This window comes from Bombus vancouverensis, chromosome 14 (assembly GCF_051014615.1).
Source record: "Bombus vancouverensis nearcticus chromosome 14, iyBomVanc1_principal, whole genome shotgun sequence".
Lineage (NCBI taxonomy): Eukaryota > Metazoa > Arthropoda > Insecta > Hymenoptera > Apidae > Bombus > Bombus vancouverensis.
In genome coordinates, this window is record NC_134924.1 from 11,052,315 (window position 1) to 11,074,528 (window position 22,214).

Here is a 22,214-nt window from a genome sequence, read left to right on the forward strand (position 1 = left end):
GATATTTCCAGCAATAATTAGTAATTAATTTCTACTAATGAATTGCCATGCAATTTGATTATATCTCATACAAATAAATTACCAATTGCTTTAGTCGTTCAAAATTTCCATATACAGGGTGTGCCTCATGATTGGAGTATACATGTATATTACTGTAAAAATGCTTCGCGCAGAAATTTAATTAATCGTACTATAAGTCTTATGTCTATTTCTTTTCTATATTAATTCAAAATTTTATAAAGAACGCCCTTTGAATTTTTATTTCGAGCAATAATTACAAAGTAAATTAAATTAATTTGCCACAAACAATTTTTCTATTTATGTGCTTGTCACTGTATATTCACTTAATTTTGCCTCATGTAAATTTTCGCCTATCTTCCGTCGTCTTAAAGATATTTAGGTTTGATTCGATGCAAGCGACGTTTTCTACGTATGTAAATCTTATGATACAAATATGACATTATCGTCACCATTACGTTATACTTCTCTTATCCAAGTTTTACAACAAATTAACATTCTTTTCGAATTCAAACGTAGTTGTTTTCCCTGAAACGTCAGGTTCTGTCAAAATGTTTATTTTTGTCGAATTATATAACGCGTTAAATAAGGCTTTCCGTAGCAGAGTAACTGGCCGTTTTACAATATCATTGCCTTTGTTCCTGTTTGTATTTCGCTCATATTTACACGTAGTATAAACTCAGTTCGATAAATCTTGCTAAGATATTTGGTCAATTTATCATTGTTACAGCGGTCGACACGTCTCTTCGGATAAATTAACCTGGCATATGTCGGTGAATTCTATTTTTAATCGTAGGTGCTGTATGCAATACAGTTAGTAATTCACTTGTTCGTAAGACTGACGTACGTTTGCTGGGTCGCCTTTTGCATGTAAGCGTAGTGTGTTGACGCGCACGTATATTTGCATATGTATCGTGTGTAACAAGGAAATAAGTATTTCTTCTAATATCCATTTTGAAAGATTCAAATTGTTTCAAATTTCTATTCGAACGAATACCAGAAACTATAAACTAAAGAGTTTCAAATAGCCGTAGCACACGGCTCGTCGAGTTAGCGACTAACCTGACTAACTCGAAAATCTCTTCGCGTATGACAATAACCGGTTAGTATCTGTATAACACAGATGCGACAAAAGTTACACCGGCACGGCGTCACGTCGCCACAAGAAGATGATGCATATGCGTGTCTAGAGGCCAGCGTAGTGGTTCACGCCGCGTATAGCTCAGCTCTGGCTGCTGCCAAGTCTTCGTCAACGTAACCATTCGTTTCGCTACTTTAACGCACACGCACGTACACAGATACGTGGTGTACTTTTGCAACAGTGTGCAAAAGTTACAAAAGTTACTCATCATTGGCTACTGCACGAGACAGAAAAATAAAGAGAAAATCCGAATAGACGAACTCATTGGTACAGTCTGACAAGAAAGTCGCGGTCAATTCTAATTTTGTCAATGACCCTTGGCTAGGCAAGAATTGCGAAACATACAACTGTGACGATTTTGCGGGAAACGACACGGTGAATTCTTAATTTTTCGCTGTAACTGGAGAATCACTGGCTTCAAGCTTTAGAATGTTTCGTGAAATTTTTGTAATTACGCGGAGGAAGACAGAGACTGCTTCAATTATAGATTTGATAGAAATAATGGGCCAAATATAATATACAGGGTGATTGGTAACTGGTGGTACAAGCGGAAATCGGGTGATTCTACGCGAAAAAAGAAGTCGAAAATATAGAATACAAATTTTTCGTTCGAGGCTTTGTTTTCGAGAAAATCGACTTTGAATTTTCGCTCGGTACGTCTCGTTATAACGGATCTCACTGTAGATCGTTGTCTCGATTGACGTTATTTTTTTAATTTTTACAATTTTTAAATTTTTAAATTTTTATTCTATATTTCGACTTCTTTTTTCACGTAGAATCACCCCCTTTCCGCTTGTACGTTTTCGGCCCAAAATTCTCGAACGTAAATCGCAGGTTAAGAGGTTAAGTACTGGAATCTTCTATTCTCTTCATATGGAATTAAACTACTCGGATTATAAGGCTTACAAAATAAATTGTATACGCTGATTGATACATGTATAGCGATACATCTTGTTGAGATTTACAAATTTCGTGTCACGTTCCGCAACACGTTCCGTATGTATCAAGATTTCTTTTTTTTTACTATTTATTAGCTACACTCACGGAATAAACGAAGAGATGCGATTTGATTTCTGTAGATAACGCGGAAGGAGCCTACGGTGATCGGTAAGATGACGTTGCATGTAATACCCTAATGAAAATGGTGTAAACCGTGAACGAACGAGCAAAATTAACCTCGTAGACAAAGATAGGTGGAGTGCAATCATCTTGCATGGTTGTATTTGTTAGATAAGGCGCTCATTCGCGAAATAGCAACGCTTCACCTCCCAGGAAACTTGCTGACATGAAAATTATCGCCATAAATAGCAGAAAAATAATTATGGAAATAAGCGCTTCTAGGTTGATCTATCTATATCCTGTACTATTTTATAATATGATGTATATCTTTATAATTTGCTAAAACATTTTGCATAAATCAATTGATAAAACTTTCTGGAACTGTTGAAATATTAAAGCAGAAATTTTCCCCGTGCATCTTGAACTTCTTTAAAGCGATTGTTTATGGTCGTCCACCGTAATAAGTTATCGACGACTCAGTTGAAATTATATGTTGAACATTATTATTTTTTGGAAAAGATTGATTTGTTTTAAAAATGTTGATAGTCATAATGTTTTATTAAAATTTCGATTATCTTTTTATGGAAGCCGAGTTTTGAGTTTTATAAGAAAAGAAGAACTTCATTTTTTACTGATAAATTCTTCTAACACACTAGATAAATTCCATATTAGTTGTGTCATCACGTTTCAGATTCGATCGTGTAATTATCAACAAAGTAATAGACAATTTCTGTATTTTTCTACGCGATAACGTTATGCAATTTCACGGATTTCCCCGAACATATCTACACTATTATTGTTCATAAGTATTGGGACAGATATTCGTACATACGATACATTTTTTAAATTAAAATACACTCATACTGGTGTAAGTCAAATTCTCATAATTTTAATGCAAATTGTTATAAACATTTCGTTATATCTTTATAAGTGAAATGAAAGTTCATGAAAATGAATTTAAAGACGTAATGCCAACTTGAGAGATTCTACGTGTTAGCAAAGAAAGAAAAAGAGGAATTATATTTTGTATGTAAAAGATTCCTGTGCAATTCTTATGCGATCGAAACGCGATGTCAATGGGTCAGTCGTACGCATGACACACTTTTAATCAATATGAAATGATGTTTCAGTTGCGTGTAAAGCTGGCAAACGCATCTAAATCTGACCATTGTCGGCTTGTAACCAGCCCGCGTATGTACCAGCTATATCGCAAATAACGACGGCATAAAGTTCAATATGCGTTTAGAAATCCTCGATTAATTTTCAAAGGAAAATTACACTTTATGATATTCGATTATTATAGATGAGAGGCGATAAGTAAGCTATGTCGAAAGTTAAGTCTACAAATATATTTCTTTGATATTAGCTAATACATTTAGTTCGATAATCATAATGTCTCTTACGGAATTTTTAAAAAATACTCAAATATCTCTAAATATTTCAATATACCTTAAAAAATAAAAAAAATGCTAGGAACAGTATTTTAACTAAAAAGGTAGAATATTTTCGGAAAGCATTCAGTTGTTAAATCGGAGGAAGCGTTCGAAACTATAAAGTTAGCTTTTAATCTACTTGAAATGTAGTACTTAGTCCCGTCGCTATCTGTAACACACGCGTGGTCGAAGTGGCTCGTATTTTCATTTATGCAACGTCACTTGCGACTCGCGGCACACGAATACTGAACTTTGATACACTGACAGCAACCATCGACGAGTTGCGCATCCAGACGTCGTTTCTATTTCAAAACGTTGTATGCTCTCAGTTGAGTACATAGTTACATGCCGCGGCGCGTCTAGCGGACGATTATTTTCACGGTCACGTAAGCAATTTAATGAGCGTACAGAGCTCCCAGAGATAGAAGGAGAAAAAGAGAAAGATGGAAACACCGGCACCACTATGTCAAATCACTATGATTCCGCGTTCATGGACCAGAATTAGAACTGGAACTGGTTCACTCGCGAACTCGCTCGCTCTTGTTCATTTTAGCGGTGAATTAGTCCCTGACGAAAGCCATTAATACGCGGTCAATTTGTATGCCGCCACTCGATTACGCTCCAACTTTTCTCGTCTGAATTAACGACTTCGATTCGTCGGGTATTATGCTTTTCTTGTTCTTGTTAGAATTTCGTGTGTTGTTTCATAGCTACCTCGTAATTCCTGCTTCCGTTTCTCTGCTATGTGTGTTTTGCCCGCGTTTATTTCTGTTCCTCGGCATATAGATTAATGCTTTTTCTTACTTTTCTTGCTGCGATCCACCGTGCAAGTATGTTTTGTACAAATATCAATTTTCGTATGACGCGCGAAAGGAAAATGATAGTTTTTACCATAAGCGCACTGTTCTCTTTGACGTGTGTGGTAGAGTTTGAATATAAAATATCGCGTCGTTAGATATCCATAAAATGGTAGAGATGAATTGAGTAATAATTTTGTTCGAGCTTTTTCAATCTAGCATTTACTATTAATATATTTTAGTTTTAATATATTTGCATTTCTTATGAATTATGTATTTAAACGCTTAAATTCTATCGCACAATTTACTTTAATATAACTGCGGTAGACGATAAATTTTACTAATATGCGTAACCTCAACATAAAATGTCAATCGTAAAAAGACAAATGTGTATTAGGCGTTAAAAGATTATCGAGATATATTCAAACATGTCTGAAAATTGTAAAGCGATTGTTTGCTATTGTGTGAGATTCAACTAGCTGGAATTAACTTGCTAGAATAATATACTATGTTCAATTGGCAAATCGTTTGTTGCTATGGCTGAAGAAGCTTTTCTTTGAAGCTATTCTGGTTGCTGAATACTACCAAGTATTTTGTAGATTGTGCAACTATTTCTGTAACGATAGAAGGATAGATTCTTCCTTTGCTTGCAAAACTATTTTCAAAACAAGCATATTAACATGCTTTTCCGAAGAACTTTCTTTAATCGTAAACGTAAACTTTTCTACGATACTCTATTCAAGGTGATATTATTTTCTTCTTACCGATAAGATAAATATTTTATTTATATAATAGATATCTTTCTCGGATATTTTTTAAATTTTTTCTCAGGATTAAACGCGGCGGATTAAAATATGGTAAAAGCAATAAATCTTGCTTGTTAAAGAACATCGGTACCGACGTATCCTGTTTTATTTATTCGATTTTACCTATCGCTGATACTAATCGCTTTTAAACTCCTCCCCACAGTCTTCTCCATCAGTCCAGTCTCTATCGAACTCACAGGGAATAAAGTCGACTATGAAATAACGTTTTATTACTACCATGACTATTACAAATTTGAAACGTTCTCGCGTCGAGGACAACGACTATGCCATGGGTCAATTTACTGTGCACAATGCGCAAAAATAAAGTACTCCGTGAGTGGTAGGTGATTTTGTTTTTCTTGTGACACTGCCACGCCTTGCTTCCATCATTCCAAAATGTTGTATTCATTTTACATCGGGTGGACGTCGTTCAAGGCGTTTCTTTGATCTCGCGATTACACTCGACCCATCTTTATAAAAATGATTATATTATAGTAGTTGGATATACCAGCGGTAGTTACTTCGTAGCGTTTTTCTCTCTTTTTCTTGAATTAATCGATAAGGTGGATCGTTTCACAATTTGATCTTCGTGTGGTTACGAAATTAAACGTTAATGACGACGAATCGTGATTTTAGATGTATCGGTTTATTATTCGTAATAATACAAATTACATTTTACTCCGTATGAGGAATTTAAAAGGAAAAAATTGTGGAATTACGACAGGGAGCGCTATAATAATTTAATATTCAATCATATAATCCAATCAATTAGATTAGACTCGTGTGTAACGTTCATCGATTTACTCTCGAACGCTTTGAAGCATAAAAAAGGAATTTACAATATTCCACTTTACGTGTGTAAACATCTAATGTCAACAAATAATGTTCACTTTTATTGAGATGGAATTATGATTATACGTATAATCCCATCCTGTTTTCACCATACGATTATAATTATAATTATTTATATACATATAATATATTTAGGAATATGTATACATTGAATACTGATTCTACAATATTGCTGCTATATTGAAAAATAGTAGCTAACTACGTTGACGATTAGGAATTTATTCGATAAATATTCAACAAATGTTCATTCGTATTTTAAGATTATAATAATCGTTGAGCTATGTTTTCGTATTAAAAAACTAAATTACGTTATAATTTGCTAGATTTCGAGTTTGTTCGTTTTATTTTATTTCGTAATTAAATCCTTAGAATGTATCTAGTCACTCGTTCGATTAAGGTTTTCTTTATGGGGTTTCCTTATTTATCCCTGGAATTCCAAAGAAAATGTAGCCGGTTTAAACGAAGATCGATTAAAGCCAGATCGAATAAGTGGGATTTCATGGAATGGTGTAACATACATTTAATAAAAATATAAAATATACGCATAAATATATGCATAAATAGACGCGCTCAAAAAGAAATAGTCCTCAAAAAAAAATAAATTATTATTTGAAAAATATTCGTAACCGACATGACAAATTGTTTCGTCTATGCGAGTTAATAGGTTGGAAACAAACTGGTTACACGTTATTTATTCGTATCAAGTCAATGCTATCCAGTAGTTGCAGTGTAGTGATCCTCTGAAAGTTAGAACTAGGAAATCTTCTCTTTAGATATGTACGATAGTTCGAGAAACTCTGAAGTAATATTGTCGGGTATATCCCACAATATATCCCACAATCCCAAGCATATTTTTATAATTATAACTTATTCAAACTCTCATCGTTGTAAATTATTAATATCATTTGCAATTATTAATTCTAAATCACACCTCAAATTGGTGGTAATTTATATATCTAAATCTATGTAAAATTATAAAGAAAATTACAGCTATTTGAAAATATAATCGTTTATATCAAAAATATAAATGTTATCAGGAGAAAATCGTATTAAAGAGCAATGATTTGCTATATCAAACAATAATGCCGTGTGTAAAGCACTCGTTACTATCAGTTGACAACGTATGCGTTAAAAATCGATTTACAGATAAGTTACAAAGTATTACCAAGGAATTATTTCCCTCCTTCGAGGGAAGAAAGAAAAATGAAAAAAAAGAGGAAGAGGAAGATTCCACGCCTATTTTAATGTAATGAGATACAATCATTATAATTTCAAGTATTTTCTGAAACATTCAGCATTCGTGCGAATTATTTCACACAAATGAAATATTTCTCAATTATACTGTCTATAAAGTATAAAGGTTCGTGCGTTATATCCGATGATGTTTCTCTTACGAGAAGTTGAAATAGAACGTCCTGTTTTGCAATAAAAAGAAGTCGAAAGAAGTCGTGCAGAAATGTAGCTCAGAGGAAGCAACGATTTGTCCATCATCACCAGCCCTTGCAACCAGAGAATAACTTGCATAGAAAGTTTTTAATCAAGTTAACGTTCTTAATCGGATATATGAGAAAGATGAATTTTTATTAATAAATGATAAGAATTGATTAGAAAAGAGAGTAACTGCAAAACGATATAATAACAGAAAATGCGATAGTAACGGCGATCTTCGAACAGTCTAGACGTAATCTGTCTGAGAATTGGCAATTTTTACGGTAGCCTTGCGTAACTGAAAGCTTAAGATTAAACCAAGACGAGTGATAAAGCGAGATACGTTCCGCATCGCGTTAGAAAAGGATGCTGCGCGACATGCGCACTGACACTACGAACGATGGAACTATCGTCGGTGTGCTTGTACGAGCGATAGTTACTTGCAGCAGGTAATCTAAGCAAGTTGATGTAAAATTTTATCGAGTTTGTATTGTTGTCACGATTTGAGATTTCTGAGAATGTAAGCCTCGTCCAATAGGAATTATATCCCGATAGTTTTGCCAATATTATAGCTACGTAGCTTCGTTAGTTGCCGAATGACACACTCCTATGTATCCACGTTTATGTCTGTTTTGCGTTTCAATGTGATATTTGCATCTTTTTATGATTCTTAACGATACGATTGTTTTTTCATTCCTTCTTGTGCTGTTTTTCTTTTTAAAATACATATTATATATATACACGTAATAGCAGTAACCCTTTTATATGCAAAATGTTTGGACAAAGTGCTAAAATTTTAAATTCCAGTTTAGAAAATGAATCTTTGACTGTGATCTTAGTTTCTTTCAATTTCTGCGTCGAAACTATTTTAACTGCAAACAAATTAATTTATAATTTATGATATTATATATCCATATGTGGACAGAATACACTGAACGAGCAAAAGGTTATACAAGATAAAATGTTATCGCTATAAAATAAAATATTCGATGCAATAACGATCCAGTTTCGGCTATACGAGAGTTAATCAATGCCTACGCAAATTTCTGATTTCGATCGCACCGATCGATATCGTATCGTTCCCATCGCTAGCGTACGGTTTCCTCGGGGCGATCACGTCTCGTGATCTACTAATTGTAAGTGTATATTTCGCTGTGTGCAGCCGGTTGTGTGTTCTTACGCTCTTGTATTCGCATAGACGCGAGTGTAGAACATAGAGTACATGTATAGAAGAGTTGGATTTCCTTGACATTAGCCGCTACAATGTACGTTACAGTCGCTTATCGCAAATGCATTCGCGGCCAACTATAGCACGCATGTTTATCAAGCGAAGTATTCGACTGTTCTGTCACAACCACAATTTGGAGCGCTTTATCTGATATTTTTATCAATGTCACTTATGACTTATGTACATCCTTCACAATGCAATTGATCGGGTTTACGTAATGAACATCACGATCATTCAGCTGTTTTTCTGCAGTTTCAGAACTAACTATTACTAGAATTTTGTGTATATCAGAGAAAACAATTATAAGTGATTACTTTCTTTGTTTTTGGTCTAGAAACATTTATAGAGAAACGAGAAATTTTCTATTACAACTTTTATATATATTTAAATCTTTGCTTGCTTGATCATCACATACATGCAAATCGAATTGAACCGGTTATACTAGTTAATATGTAAATACCTTATAATTATAAATTAGTAACATTATGCGAAAACTGGTTTATAATATTTACTGCTACATTAGTATAATATGAAATTTGCAACAAGTGTCTGGTGTTTTTCAGCTGTATCTTTTTTTACATACACTCGACGCTCTTTTTACACGGCTTTTTTCAACACACGTTATTAACTTTTACACGATTTATTCAACATGTTTTCGTTGTAGTTATACGATTTTTTTTCAAGCACGTTTTATCGTTTCACTGTGATCTCGAACGTTCTATACAATTTTTAAGAGACTCGAGAACTTCTATCAAAACAAATTTCCATTTAGACTTTATTTTCTCAGCGATATTCTCAAAAATATGAATTGTGCATAGACATTCTCATAATCGATTTCATTATAATAACACGAGTCATGGATGACGCTAACATTTTTACAACTGTGATTTTTTACACGTTGCATTTGCAGAACTGTGTCTACTTCTCAGCTATGGTAGCGTGATTCCCACACCATCCCGTGCTCTATAACTGTGCGTGCATCGGCGCAGTTTGCGTAATAAGGCTGTGATTATGCGAAGATAGAGCGCCTCGAGTCAGTATCCGCATATATCAGTCGCTGTGTTATCAGTTGTTCGTCGAGTCTTATAACCAATTCATTATTATCGTTTTTTCCTTTTCTGAGCAATTTGTAATACTAGTGAACTTCTTCAATATCGATTATTTGCAGAATAAAAACATCGTAAAAAACAGCGAATCGTTTGAATCGTTCGACTAAGAGAAGAAATCGTAGATTCTACGTAAAATTACGCGCACTTGTCGATTGTTGATCTTATTATCTTGAAGAAAGGTCGTTGAGTTTATAAAAATTTTATGTACTTCTTGTACAGAAGGGAAATGTTTTTATTGTCATGTACATGTGTTTATGTTTTCCAAAATATATGGAAAATCGATGGAAAAATAAATTTCCCTTAAAAACACCATAGGTAGTTAAGGAAATAATATTTCAAAGCGAAATCTTACATTTGTTGTTTTTTAGTTTAATGTACGGCATCCAGTTATCGAGAAATGAAATCGTATCAAATGAGATTGTAAATCAAGCTGTAACCCATTTCACAGAAGTTCGATTTCTCTTATTCGATCGAACAAGTTATTCAGAGACTGCTTAATAAATTTGACGATTAACACGTCGCTTATCATACACAAGATTTATGTTTTAACGTCCAACTCGATGATTAAATATCCGTTTACGAGGTATGTGCTACTTTTAATCTGACGGGAACCAAATAATGCTAGTACCGGTTGTTCGAAAAAAGTTCGTAACAAAGCTTCAAAAAGATTTACAAGCAATGTATCTCTCATGAAATTGGTATTTTATTAAACAACGTATATTTTTATCGTCCTTGTTGGTAACTTTTAACTATCTATTGAATATTTCCACAAGATCTTTTTTGAACAACTTTCGTATTTTCTTTACAATTTCAAACGATTCAATACGTTTAGGAAATTACATCGAACGTGAATTTTTACATTTCGTTGTAGCACGAAACATAAAAATTAGCATTCATAATTGTGCTCTAATTGCGTTTATCTCGAGAAATGATACAAGAATTACTTTATTAAAAGTCTGCATCTATATGTTGAGACTTCTTCAAATAAATCATGTTTCTCGTACGTAGGTGAAAAGGCTTGATTTATTAAAGAATTATACCGTAATTATCTTATTATAAATTTCCTGTGTTAATTATAAGAAAAAAATTAGAAGAAAAAAAAATACAAAGTCACTGAGGCATAAAATCTGGTTAGTCCTTGTATACCTATGTATATCGAACGAATCATTTAAATTTAAGCAATATTTAAACAAACATTTGTTATTAATTCTCCATAAAACGATGAAAAAACTATTCGTTCGCTTATTCCGCAGTTGAAACTATCGAACAAACATTTTCAGAACATTCTTTTGAACGTTCGATTTCTAATTCGGCAAACAATCGCCGAACGATAAAAGATTGCTCGTTTACACCTGAATTTTTCTAAAGAAAGGAAAGAACGAGCATTCGCTCGCTTCATTTAAACGCATCTTTAGACGATTTCTCAACAAGCGGCACTAATTAATCGATATTGACGCTTCCTTATATATAGTTTCATATAGAGTGATCATCGGTGCATCTTCTTTTTTAGGCCGCGTACAACGTACGTGAAGGCCATAACGATACATGTTTTATCCATCTTCCGGCCGGGAACAATATACACGATGCGTTGAGAGATAATGATTCCTGCTACCGATACGCACATACCTATTGATAATAATCTGTGCGTCCGCCGAATACTAATTAATTTTGGCTATTGTGCCACGTGTAAGTATCATATGTGTACATTGTGTTGCTTGCAATTAAAGATGAAGAACATTTGCTTTGCCGATTATTAGTTTATTTTAATTACCACCGACGAATGATTAATGAAATGGATAAGCTGATCAACCTATTGGGGAAGTCTAGAGTTTTTATACTTGTAATGACTCCCACTGATGAAATTATTTTTTCTGTAGCCTTAAACTGCTACAATCTCCGATCGTTCGTATTCTTTTTTAATGAAACGTACGTTAATTACCCTAGTAAGTTTCATGTATATCCAATGTTTCTTTTTCCCCTGCCTCCCATTATGAATTTATATGCATAGGTTCAAATTAATGTTTTAAGATCCTTCAGAGTTAGTAACACTTTTATAAGCGTCAGACTTAGTATTCGTAAAATGGTAAAGACAATGAAATTGAAGTGTACGGTATTCCTTACGATATATCCTGTAGATGTAATCAGTGTCCTTCTACGATGGATTTAAATAAAACGATCGTAGAATTAAATTGGTATGTTACTAATCTCTAATTGCCGTATGTATAGTTGGGTTACAGGTGACCAGAAGAGTGTGGATTAGATTCAAGATAAGTCATTTAATTTTAACTCCTTCTAATCGTGAAATTCAACTTGGGATCATTAGTTTAGCAATTATTTATTATCTATAACTCACATTTACAATTTACACATGTATTCTGCCGAGGATTCAAACTAGACCATCTAGAATCATTAAAAATCTGTTATCCCGAGTATCCCGTTTTGACAAACTCTTTAGGTTCGAGAGCATTGATTTATATTACACATACAGTGGAATATATTGTTTCATAAATTAAAGATAAAATAAATTATAAAGTTAAAATATTAAGTAGTTAGGGGAACTAGTGGAATGTTGTAAGAATTAGTAAAAAAACTGTTTTGCATATCGAACAATGTGAAATGTCTGTTCATAATTTACACTTGCGAGTGTTGCATTCAAATGGAAGAAAGGAAGGCATATCGAAAGTTTCTTATAAAAGCACATTATATTGTCTTATATAAGACAATAACGTATTATGCTTTATTCTGACTTTTAAATGACATTAGCGATATTTGCACTGCGGATATTTACGCGAATTCATATTTTTATAAATATATTCAAAACAATGGGACTTTGGTAGAAAATTGTTCGACCTACTGGACATTGTAAAGAGTGTTATACTTTCGATATTTTATATTTTGTACGTATCTTGCTCATTCTGTGCATTTTTTCGTCGTTAAATTTTTAATTTTTATTGCATTTAATTTAATAAAATTAATGTCGCTTTTGGAACATATATCGTTGAATCTCTATGTGCTGAGAAATTTTTACACTCCTCTATACAACGATACGATCTTTGATACTTTCCAGTGAATTTCACGTGACCACCATTAGCCCTTATGTTATTAAGAGTGACTGTAGTTAAGTATCATCGAATAATCGTTCTATACGAAAGATGACTATGTTTATACGTCGTTGAGCGTTCGCTGTGGTTGGAGAATGGTCATCGTTACCATCGAAATTTCTTCGTACAGTAATACAGTTTGGTTCTCTTTTGCTTTTCTTCATAAAAGATACGAGCTCGAGTGGTTGAGAATTCTTGTTCCGTAAATTGCGGAAAAAATAAGGTATGCGCGCTATCGTAAAATCAGTCTTCGAGGAAAGAAAAAAGAATTGAGATAAAATATAAAACCATCTTCTCCGAAATTAAAGCTGTTGGAGGCAAGAGCTTAGGTCGGAAAGGTGAATGTTGCCATATCGTTCAACGCTCCTTTTCTCCTTAGGTATTAATTTTAATTAACTTTAGTCGTAACAACTTGTAACATGGCAATAGCATAAATTGTGAAAAGAAAATAATGAAGCGAATGTAAGAGCAACAAGATAAAAAAGTAAGTTGTAAGAAGAAAGGAAAACCTTATGTTACGTGTTATTCATAAAATTGGAAATTCGCACACACGTATAATCGATTCGGAAATCGTAACGATCGACTTCAAAATTGGAAAATATGTACAGATGAGTAACGTTACAAGCATCACTTTTTAAAATTTACCTTGGAATCTCCTGTTATTTGTGTTATCGCTCTGCGATAAATAAACTTATGGAAGTAAATAGTTTATTTTTGGCAGAAAAGCAGAGGTAATTAAATCACATAATTCTGAAGATTACAGTTAGGTCGAAGAGATTCCTCGGTAACTTTGCCCAAGCCTTTGCTACTTTTCAAAAAATCAGTTTTTTATTATTTACTTTTTTAAGCACAAAGTATCGGTATATCTGAGACGTAATCGAGACATACGCCTTTTAACCATTTCAAAGATAGGTACAACGTTTATTTGCATAAAATATCTACTCCAAAAAACGATATCGTATATTCAGACAAAATATAACACTCGAATTTTACGAACGAATTACTACAAATATAGAATTTATGTTTGTCAAACAACATATTCGCTTCTAGAGTCACTTCGTCGAGTTCTTCATTTTCGTCATCGAAGATGATAAGTTTTGGGGTTTCCTTTTTCTCTTAATTTCAAGGAGACTTCACGATAGAAAAGGAGAGAAGCAAAAGAGGGGTAGTGACGAAACGAAGGAGAGAGGAAGTTTAAATGACCCAAAGGCATAAAATGGTAAACGGGCCTTTGCACGCCGGAGACATAACAGCAGGCGAGCCGATTTATATGCATTCTTTAGCTCGTGCACGCACTTTACGATATGTAAAACTAAGAGGGCCGGTATTGTGCGGCGTCGGTACCCTGTCGTAAAGTGGCCGTTTGAACCGCCTCAACTTTGAAAGACTTTCGAATAATATGACAAGTTTTCAGCCATTTCGTGCCGACTTCGGCTATTGTAACTTCGATGAACAAGCTGAAGGGATAGTTTCGTGTGATGCAACCGGTCACTGCTACCTCTATTTACAATTTTATTTGATTGTTTTAATGTTTTTATTGGCGCATAATCTATCATAATGAAATTACTACCATATATTTTAAGAATATTTTTAAGAAGAATATATATATCTATGTGATAATGCGCAATAAATTTCCAATTTTTTTTTCTTTTTAATGAAACCCAATCAAAATTGCAATCGTTATTCTTGATTATCCTGTTTTTTCTGTAACTAATGTAGTTCAAATAATCGAGGCTCTACTATACTACGATATAAAACAGATTACAAAGATGAGTAATTGAAATGGAAGTGTACGGTAAACTGCAATCTCGTAGAAAGATTGGAAAATTTATTTCTTTGAAATATTCGATCTCGTTTCATAAATTGAATATGAGTTAAGAGGTAGGACAAAAAGGCGCGTAATTTTCTCCTGCATTGCGATAAATCGCTCAACTCGGCTATTTATACAAATGGTTCAATAGTCGCGTGTAAAACATGTACACGGTTGGATACACTGTGCGCGGAACAACTAATTAACCATTGAATCGTAAATGTTCGACGACGCCAATGACCGGTAGTTAATTCAGAGCTTTGAGACGTTTCACAGCTATACGATTACAAATAGTAACACTCGCTACGAATTTGTTTCTACACTCCGTGTCCAGCAGATGCTTCTAATAATATTAGCAGTAACATTATCAGGATCCTCTTGCAAAGTTAAAATAATATTATTTGCAAAGTTATACAATTCATGAATCACAAATTATGAATAATACTATAGTGTTTCTTATAGAACAGTAACATGGTTATATACACAGTAACAAATAGACTCTGGATATTTATGGAAATTTATATTTTCAGAAATGTAATTAAAAAAGTGTAATTCACGCAGAAATTTGTTACGACAAGTTTTAACTCGGTCATGTCGGTAATTACTGATTTATTAAAGTACGCTTTAACAATTAATCGATAATTTTTCAAGTGAAGCTTATTTGTCTGTATATATCCTCGTACTTATGAACGGGAGTTGTATGCTATATCTTCCAGTAAAAAATTAGAAATAAAGATAGAAATCAATGTTATATCTTGGAACTTGTCAATGTGACGCACTGGGCCACGTGACGATAACTAGTATAGCTACTTATAAACAATAACACAACCGTGGGCGAAGGGAAAGAAAAGAAAACCCGTCGTTTATCGATACATTATATTTAGAGTGGTGCTACTGTTCACGACGAATCGCACTTTAGTAACGCCACACGATTGTTAGTATTACCGGAAGTTATGGCAATTACTGCAAGCCGTTGCAAACGCGGGTGCAGCTGCGAATCCTATTTTCGAAAGCGCTCAGCGATATTTCTACTCTCTTTTTCGGCCGTGAAACAGTATGTTTCGCGTAGAACGTGACAACGGATATCCGTTACAAGGTCAGTGCTCATTCCCGAATTTTTGTAAGTTTGTAACATTAGAACTGAACGTAAAAGAACAGATTTGATAACATTTCTCATTTCCTACTGTTCGAATCTATATTTTTTTAAAGCTATTATAAATTCTATACTTCTGTGACGGGTTCGTTTCGGGTTTTTTCTCGATTTGATTTATTCAACAGAAGCTCCTTCTCTCTTCAGATCTTCTGTTACAATCGTATCAAACGACAAACGTTATAACAGCGACTCAGTTGAAATTATAAGTTGATCTTTTGTATGTTTTGGGAAAGATTGATTTGCTTAACAAATTTTTAACGAAAGAACACATTAAACGGAACGCAGGATGATTCTCTTACTAGGGTTTTCCCTTAAAAGACGGTGTAACCGCCCACTATCCGCCTAATTACGCTTCACTGTATGTATAAATATGCGAAAACCGAAAATGACACGCTCACACGTCACTTGTGACGTTGCAATGTTCGATCAGCGCCTTTTCTCGTGGTCTCCAGCGAGCGAATCTTCCTATACATTGTATATGTTGCTGGTTATCGAACAATGTCTGGAAGCAAGTATCAGAAGAGGCGGGAGGTTGATAAGTATTAATAGTGTATGTCTGATACGTAATTAGAGAGCGCATGGTAGAATTACAATTCCTCCTGGTGACATTAAATCACCATCCTCGGACAGCCGACCGATAATTTTTCATCGAGGACTAAATTATGAATTATCGTGGCTCGAGCACGTATCGAATCAAATGACGAACGATAAGAGGGCGACAGTCGCGACGCCAGAACGGAATTAACCAGCGACTGTGCATGCGAAGCCACGCTATTAAATATAATTTACGAATGGAGCAGCGTTTTTATGTACGGCTTTCGAACATGTCAGATTCATCTGGCCGACTGGAGCCTCGAAATAAATCATTCGATATTGAACGAAGCACCGATGCCTGGAAAAGAGAAGGAGAGTAAGGAAAGGCGAACCTTCGTCTTGAACACTCCTCCTCGACGAAATGCAATTTTCTCTCAAGTTATCGATGCTAATAGCATTACATTATTTAATGTAATGGCAAGAATTATCATGGTCAGAGATAGCACGTATTTTATATAATTACGATATCTACCGATGCTAGTTCGATTCGCGGTTCCGCGTCAATGTTTATGGAAGCGTTAATAAAGTCGATGAAAATTATTTGTATTATTGAAACAATTGCTCAACGATTTTGTTCGATCGGACGGAAAAATGGGGATGAACGCGTATGAAACGGTTATTGTTTATTTTACAGAAATCTTCTGTAGTAATAAAGGACAGAGGAGTGGTCAGACGAAGAATTGTGTTAATGTTCATTAGGACGAAAAATTGTTTACAGTTTTAAAAACACGAATCTTTATCGCTATTTAGTGTATGGTACATACCTATGTCCTCTTATAGTTCTGAACTCTTTTTTTTTATCTGTATGTTTAAATACAGGGATTAATATTTAATTTTCACAAGCTTAAAATATTCTGATTATGTAAGATTTTCGAACGATGCAGACTACGTTTACACCTTGACAAGAATGTGCGTGTGTGCGCGCGCGCGTGTGTGTATTTATTCCAAATTAAGGCTAACATCACGCGAATGAGATGTGCGATGCGATTCAAGGTCTTTTTCGTCTCAGTGCACGCAATCTGCAGCTCAGCTTTCAACTTCTCGGTTACGTGGTTACAATCAATTCTTCCTCCCAAATGCAATCTTCTTTCTTTCTTTGAAGGGTGAATTGATCTTTTTTTTTTTTAATGGTTTCTCCAGTTCTTCCAAATAAGAGGCCCTTACTCATCTTTTTTTCTTGACCGTGTCGATTATCTAAAATATGACCGATAAAGTGAATATATTATTACTTCGTATCACTAATTCTACGTCTGATTGAAACGATTTATAAAAATGGAGGTTGAAATCTATTAAATTAATAATCAAAGTAATAACGTGCAGATAATTTTCAATTATGATCGCATTGCTGCACGCGTTCCCATTTTGACCTATAGTAACTAGTCAGTCATCGAAATCAAACCTTTTTCGAAATAATAATTACCAATTAAATTAAAACGAAATTATTTTAATATCGCGTTTGCACACATTGCAAGAGCAGGTTAGAATTACAATATATTCTTGGTTAATGATAATTACATACAATCGGAAGAAAAATTCTTGCCAAATGGATATGTCAATGTTTCATAATCACAATGAGAATTCAATGGACGATACGAATTGATCAAATAGAAATTATAAGCGCGGCGTTGATCCTTAACGAGTTAAAATGAGAAAATCAACAAAAATTCATCTGCTAACGGATATTACGTAGACGCGTTTACCTTCTGTTATCGTTTTTTTACCCTGGAACGAGTCACAAAATACAATGAAAACGTCAGCACGTTGTTGATTAACTCAGCGAAAGTTGGCAATGATATAAACAGAAATAGCGGTAATCAAGTGGTAGAATGGTAGCACGAAATCGAGCAAGTAGCATTGTGGTCGTCATGTTTGTGCCATGGGGTGATAGGTTCTTTCACAGTTCCTCTGTGTACGAAGGCTGTTGTGAAAACCACGCCTCGAATATCGGCCATTTTGATGCATGAATGGGTGGATTCCTATTGGTTATAACCCGCTGGAATTCAGGGTGCACAGTTTTTAGAATCCCCTTTAGACCCTTTAGGGATGATCTCTCCTTGCCTAAGTTCTATTGTGTCGAGAACAGCTTGAATGGTGAAAGCGGTTCCCGCCTATTTCACACCGGTGTCTCACTCCGATCCATTTTGTCGGCAGACGTGTAAGAGACACGGCGTTGCTTCATTTGCCTATTAGATATTCACAGAATAAAATTGTCCAATCGTTCTTATTCGACTCAAGTCTTCTGCGATGCTCAGGAAAGACAGACACGAAGAAAGGAAGACGATGCTATTGGAGTTTTTTTTATTTACATGTATTTCTCTGAATAATTGCTTATTTTTTAAATGGATTCTTATATCTTTACCAGTTTTATTATCTTTAAATGTTTATGTCTGTATGCAACACATACGTCGGATATGATACATGTACGTGTGCAACTTAATTATAAAAAATACGGAATTTATTGGTTATAAGTAATATAAAGCGCATTCTATATAATTTTGTGCCTCTCCAAATTTTACTGCTTCCCTCTATAATTGGATAGCTTAGTTTTTTCTGTAGAGTAGTTTTTCGTTATCCTGATCAAATTTTCTTTTGACTTTAATCTCTAATACGATGAAATGTGTAACGTAATACTTTTCTTTACATTGTAATTCGAAGTAAAGCAAAGAGAAGTTGCGTGCATCTCTGACGAGGTCAAACGAAAAGACGCGATCGGATTATTTCGTATAGTAGCGTTTGTTCGATAGTCGGTAGAGGAACAGTCCATGGTGTCAACGTCAACACTCTCGTTACGAGAAAGGTGTAGTTAGGAACAATTTTATTAAACAATTTCGATAGCATTTTACGGCTGCATTATAAAATATTACATTTTTGGTTGGTATTATGATTCGATTATAAAATTATACTTCGTCTTTGAAAAGATATAAGACATAAAAACGTAAGAATAATTTTTATAGAATTCTGTACGAGGAAGAGATCTAGCTACGAGCAAACTGAAACGATACACTTATTTAGCTTGTTACTTATTTGATTTATTAGAACGGAAAAAATTAAAAAATTAGGTACGAAGTTACATGAAAATAAAATAAAGTTATTGACTATTTTAAAAACAGTGAAAGCTTTTTGGAAATATTAGCAACCGATCGAATATCATTCTTGTCAAATAAGCAAACATCAAGTCCGATATAATAAAATTAGGTATCTCATAAATTTCACTTAGCTTTAATCCTGCTACGGTTTTAAAATCGTTATGTCCTGGTTTCACTCTCGTTCCAACGAATAAAAGAACACTTGATATTTTAACAAAAGCTTTGCCATAAAATTGAAACGTAAAGTCGCATGTAGTCAATAACGATCTTTTCGAAGTACGTTAGAAAATGACGATTACGTGGATAATGATTCGAAGGAAGTAGCAGGATTAGACAATTCTACGTAACGAGTACCGCGGGTATCCAATTTTTAATTCGTTTGTTCTCTTTAATAGCTAGCAACGAAATTCGAAATATGCACTTCTGGAAAGCAGTCAGGATGACCCAGCCTAGTCGATCGTTCCGTTGCACCGCAGCATGCACTGCGCCTACGGCACCTCCGACAGGACCGCCAACTTACGAGGGCCACGTGCCTTACATAGGGGTTGTACCACCTCCGAATCCTGTCCACTACAGACCGTTTTTGCGGCCTGAGAATGCTCATATACCGGGCACGAGAATACCATCGAGCCCGGATGGCCCTCCAGAACATTCAACGTAGCCTCGGTAAGTCTCCTTTGGCGTTCATCGTTATCAGTTATTGATATCAATAAGTATATATTTGAAGAGTTTCTAATTTGTGTTGAAATGTACTACGTTAGTACGATGTAGTGTAATCTGTTAGATTAAGAAAGAGATGTTTAGCAAATATGCAGAAATCTGAAAGAACGTAAAGTAAATCTTTTTAATTGCAAAGAAATACGATTAATCTTGCAAAATTCGTTTATTTGTAGAAAACGATCGTAATTTGAACCTACGTTTGCTATGTGCTTACTAAAAAATCAGTTGTACTTGTAGAAATGAGATCAGTATGAAAATAGTTATGAAACAGCGACAAAATTGCGAAGAACGAAACTAGTACGAATTTCCGGCGGAAAGTTCGAGTGGGATAAGTTTTCGTTTTAGAATATAAAACGTTTTCTGTCTTCCTTCTACGTTCTGTTCCCTCCTTTCCTCTCACACCCTTATTTCGTCTAGATCGTTCGAAGCCGAAGTCGTAATCGCAAATCCGGCACACATAAAACTGATTCTAACCTATAAAATGCCCTTCCATTCGAGAGCGAGTCAGACCGCATCGCTTAGACCAGCGAAGTATTTCTCGGTTCCTTTATGTTTCCTTCTTCCGTTCCTTTCTCCTTCTTCTTCATTTTACGTTCACTGTCTATGGAAATTATTTCCTTGACAATTTCCACCATCGTCGTTGAAACTCGCGCATTTCTTCAACATTGATTATTATTACACCCTCTGAATTTAGACAAATTCTGTCGGATGTAGCGTAGAGTCCTGTGTATGCGCTAGATACGTATGCCACCATTAAACGTAGTACTTTATCGAAGATTTCATTAAAATGTGAACGTGTCTTCTATCAGGGTTCTGATGTGCGATTAGTTGAGAAGTTCTGTAATATTCTGGTTTCTTTCGTTAAATTTTCTATTGGCTCTAACAGTTTGAAATGACAACAACTACAGAGCATATACTCGTATTTCGAACTTACTTACTTTAATATATTCGACTGACTTTGTATCAGAGAAAACTCATAAACCTCTTCGTAACAGAAATAAAAGAAATTCATCAATATTATTTTTAAGTAGATATTTCCATAAGACAATCAAACTTGCTTCGCTTATTTAAGAGACAAACCCACTCGACGTCATTCGTTTCAGAACGGAATTACGTATTTTTTTCTTCAGAATTTGTTAAGGAAACTATATTTCTTTTTAATGGGAGGGTTTAGAGTCGCATTAACATCGTAGTCCTTTAACTCCTTTCCCAAACCAATGATACATATATACGCGGATATTTCGATACAATTTTTTGTTTAAACTCAATGAAATAGCGTCTCGTAATTGGATTTTATCGAAACCAGCAGCGAAGCGATCGTGAAGATAAGTTTCTACTGCGGAACGAAACGAGACCAAACTGCAAGGAAATGTGTATGTATACATATATGCACCGTTTATAGCGAGAAATTTTCGAACCGGGACGATGAATGCATCTGACCAATTTCATCAAAGCTGCCGCTCCAAATGAACCTCTGCTAACGCGGCAACTTAAAGGTGCGGACTCAGTTTTAACGATGACAACACCATAAAGAATCAAATTTACGAGTACTTTTGACTACCCTTCTTTGGGTGATCATCCCCACTTTACCAAGATTCTTAGTTAGTCCTTCTATTTCCTTAACCTTGGTGCATCTCGGAGGAATATTCGTGTTCCACGATGGGGTGAAAACGTGTCAGTTGTTGATGATTTTTCATGTACGTTATTGTTCTTATATGTACGCGTGTTACTTAAGTAATTATGCAGTAATTATGCAGTGATACTATGCAAGTGAAACGTAGAATCTGATATAAAAAGGTTTCGTTGGAAGATAAGAATATGCGTAAATATTGCTTGTAGTCGCTGTACTTATCTAAGCAATGGATGTTTTATTACAAAC

At 34.6% G+C, this 22,214-nt stretch overlaps 1 protein-coding gene across 7 annotated transcripts in view; it reads left to right on the forward strand.

The window, feature by feature from the left end:
• dsx (transcription factor doublesex) overlaps window positions 1–22,214 on the forward strand; it is a 98,237-nt gene that overhangs the window by 53,578 nt on the left and 22,445 nt on the right. For 5 of the 7 annotated variants that reach the window (XM_076624016.1, XM_076624017.1, XM_033334512.2 and 2 more), the window contains one exon: window positions 20,011–20,281. In XM_076624016.1, coding sequence (XP_076480131.1) covers window positions 20,011–20,276 — 266 coding nt within the window. In that variant the 3' untranslated portion in view covers window positions 20,277–20,281. Of the gene's footprint in view, window positions 1–20,010; window positions 20,282–22,214 lie in introns of those variants that run through there. The other 2 variants (XR_013059991.1, XR_013059992.1) reach the window with 2 other exon arrangements.